Source organism: Budorcas taxicolor, chromosome 21 (genome assembly GCF_023091745.1).
Source record: "Budorcas taxicolor isolate Tak-1 chromosome 21, Takin1.1, whole genome shotgun sequence".
Taxonomy (NCBI): domain Eukaryota; kingdom Metazoa; phylum Chordata; class Mammalia; order Artiodactyla; family Bovidae; genus Budorcas; species Budorcas taxicolor.
The window spans coordinates 68618457-68621244 of NC_068930.1; the positions used below are offsets into that span (position 1 = coordinate 68618457).

General features: G+C 46.8%; 1 protein-coding gene across 1 annotated transcript; it reads right to left on the bottom strand.

The window, feature by feature from the left end:
• Positions 1–1118: 1118 nt before the first annotated feature.
• On the bottom strand, positions 1119–1742 carry LOC128066715 (ubiquitin-conjugating enzyme E2 E3-like). The gene has a single exon (XM_052659805.1). It carries the CDS (start codon positions 1740–1742, stop codon positions 1119–1121), a length of 624 nt encoding a protein of 207 aa, XP_052515765.1.
• Positions 1743–2788: the final 1046 nt, after the last annotated feature.

Sequence of the window (2788 nt, forward strand, 5' to 3'; positions counted from 1 at the left end):
CCAGCAGCAGAGATGTGGGTTTGATCCCTGGCTGGGGAGCCAAGATTCCCACAAGCCTTGCTGCCAAAAAACAGAAGCAATATTGTAACAAATTCAATAAAGACGTTAAAAGAAAAAAGAAAGGAGTGGGAGAATTAAAATCCTGTTAAACAGGAACACTCGAGTAGCCTGGGATGGCAGGACTTGGCTCCAGGCTCCTTCAGAAAGGCATGCCTGCTCCAGCTTTGGTCCTGAATGCTCCTCTCCCAGTGCAAACAGGCATTAAGAAGTTGCCCTCTGCTGGATGAGTACCCAAGATCCCCTTCAGCCCCCCAACACACACACGTCTGCTCAAGCTTCCGCTAGATTGTGCGATAAGTTGCTTCAGTCGTGTCTGACTCTTTGTGACCCTGTGAATTGTAGCCCGCCAGGCTCCTCTGTCCATGGGATTTTCCAGGCAAGAATGCGGGAGTAGGTTGCCTTTCCTTCTTTAGGGGATCTTCCTGACCCAGGGACGGAACCCTCATCTCTTAACGTCTCCTGCATTGGCCGGCAGGTTCTTTACCACTGGTCCAGGAGTTTTTATTTTATTTTCTTATGCCTTCAGGAGCATGTTTATTGTGTTTGAGATGATACATCAGGTGCTCTCTGAGCTACAAAGGGTAAAAGGAAATCCTCTCGTTACAAACTGACAAAAGGTAAAAGGTAAAACATTTTTCACAACAGCATGAACCACATACTCAGAAATAGATCTGGGTTTAATACAAAAGACATAATTCCTAATCATCTATGGCTACTTTTATAACTTCATACAGATAATGAATTAGGCTAAAATGCACTATAATATTTGGTAGACTTCAGGACCAGTATCCTGAGTACATCACAAAATACATTTTGATATCCCAAAGAAGCAAGACTTGCAAGTAGGCGTTTTAAACAGAACTAATCTACAGCTACAAAGTTCTGCTCTTGATAGCATTTACCTTTTTGGGGGAGTCTCCCAGTCTCCAAAGGATAAAAGCGGAGAGTAGAATCAGTGTAACATATACACAGAAGTCCGTATTGTAAAGGCTATAAAGATCTGCAGCACAGTGGGAAGATGCCTTCTGCTCCTTCACACTGCATACAAATTATGTGAATTATGTGGCGTATCGCCTGGTCCACTGTCTGGCTATCCTGTCATGTTCTGCTCTGTTGGTCAAATACTGAGTGGCTATGCTTCCAACCAGAGGATCCGCAGGGTTGCAGTCTGTCAAAAGAGAACAAATTGACAGCAAAACCTTTGAAATCGTCAAACCAGGACTCCAGTTGTCTTTAAGGATGTCCAGGCAGATGACTCCCTGACTATTGACGTTGCAGTGACAGATTCTGGTGCGGAAAGTAACCTTTGGTGGCTTAAATGGATAATCTGATGAAAATGTGATATCCAGAAAAAACACACCACCTTCATATACAGAACCTGGTGGACCAAGTATAGTTGATCTCCATTCATAAATGTTATCTCCTTTAGGCCCAGCACTGCAGTTAGGAGGAGGATCAAGGGTTATTTCAGCTAGCTCCTTCTGAGTTCTTTTAGCACTAGTGGATAATTTAGCAGTGGTTTTGCTAGAGAGTTTGGTGTTTTTCTTCTGCTGGGTGGCAGAAGGTTTTCTTTCTTCTTGTTCTTCAGGCTCTGGAGCAGCTGGGTCTCGCTGGTCTGCATCTGAACTACCACTGCTGGCGCTGGGGCTCTCATCATTGAACCTCTGCCGATCACTGGACATCTTGGTGAAGTTACTTCTTGGAAAATTCGGCCACCTGCCCGGCCCACTCGTGCACTGCTACGGTGTGGGCCCAGGAGTTTTTAAAGACTTTTAAAATATGGACCATCTTTAAAGTCTTTATTGAACCTGTTACAATATTGCTTCTGTTTTATGTTTTGACTTTCTGGCCGTGAGCCATGTGGGATCTTAGGTCCCTGACCAGGGATCGAACCCGCACCCTCTGCATTGGAAGGCAAATTCTTAACCACTGGACCACTCAGAAGTCCCTGGCCCAGGTTTTTGAGTTACCCAAGCAGGAAGGTGGAATCGTCCCTAGGATGACCACTGAACGCCCTTCTTCCCAAGAGTCATCCTGTCCTGAGCCTTCAAAATGAGTGAAACATCATCTTCAGGAGAGGTGCTTTCTGAGCTGAGAAGCCTGAGAGATGGAGTCAAAGAGAAGGTCTAGCTGTGAGCCCCAGGCCAACCTCAGTGTGTGGAAGGCAAGATGGGCCAGGAGCGATTTATGTTTCCCACAGATGGAACCTGAACACAGGAGCTTTGGTTTCCAAAATGAGATACCTTCAGACTTATCCCCACCACCCCCTACCCCTCACCCCCCAACCCCCCACCGATAAGCACTGTTTGGATGAGGATAACAAGTTTGTTCTGTGCTGTAACAAGCATGGGACACAAAGAGGCACAAGCATGCAAATGTGCCTGCTGCCCTCATGAAGTTCACAGTCCAGTGGGAGAGCCAGCAAAAAGACCACCCAACGATGGGATGTCAAGGGTGTGATGGGCCAGGGCCCACAGCCCTATTGCCATCTGGAAAATGGTGTCTACAGCCCTGTGGGAGGGGGTGCCAAGGGTCCTGGGAGGGGAGACACATGGCTGGAGTTGAAGATAGTTTGCCAGGTAGACTGAGTCGGTGGGCTGGGCCTGAGAGGAGGCAGTCACGGTGTAGATGCTCAATATAATAGACCCCGAACGAATGACTGGATGAGAGCAACTCATGTTACATTTCAGGAAAACAACTGTTGGTTATAACTGAATCGGTCAAGGAG

Bases quoted from the DNA above. Each gene is read 5' to 3' on its own strand.
- LOC128066715 (XM_052659805.1), bottom strand. From the start codon at position 1,742: ATGTCCAGTGATCGGCAGAGGTTCAATGATGAGAGCCCCAGCGCCAGC.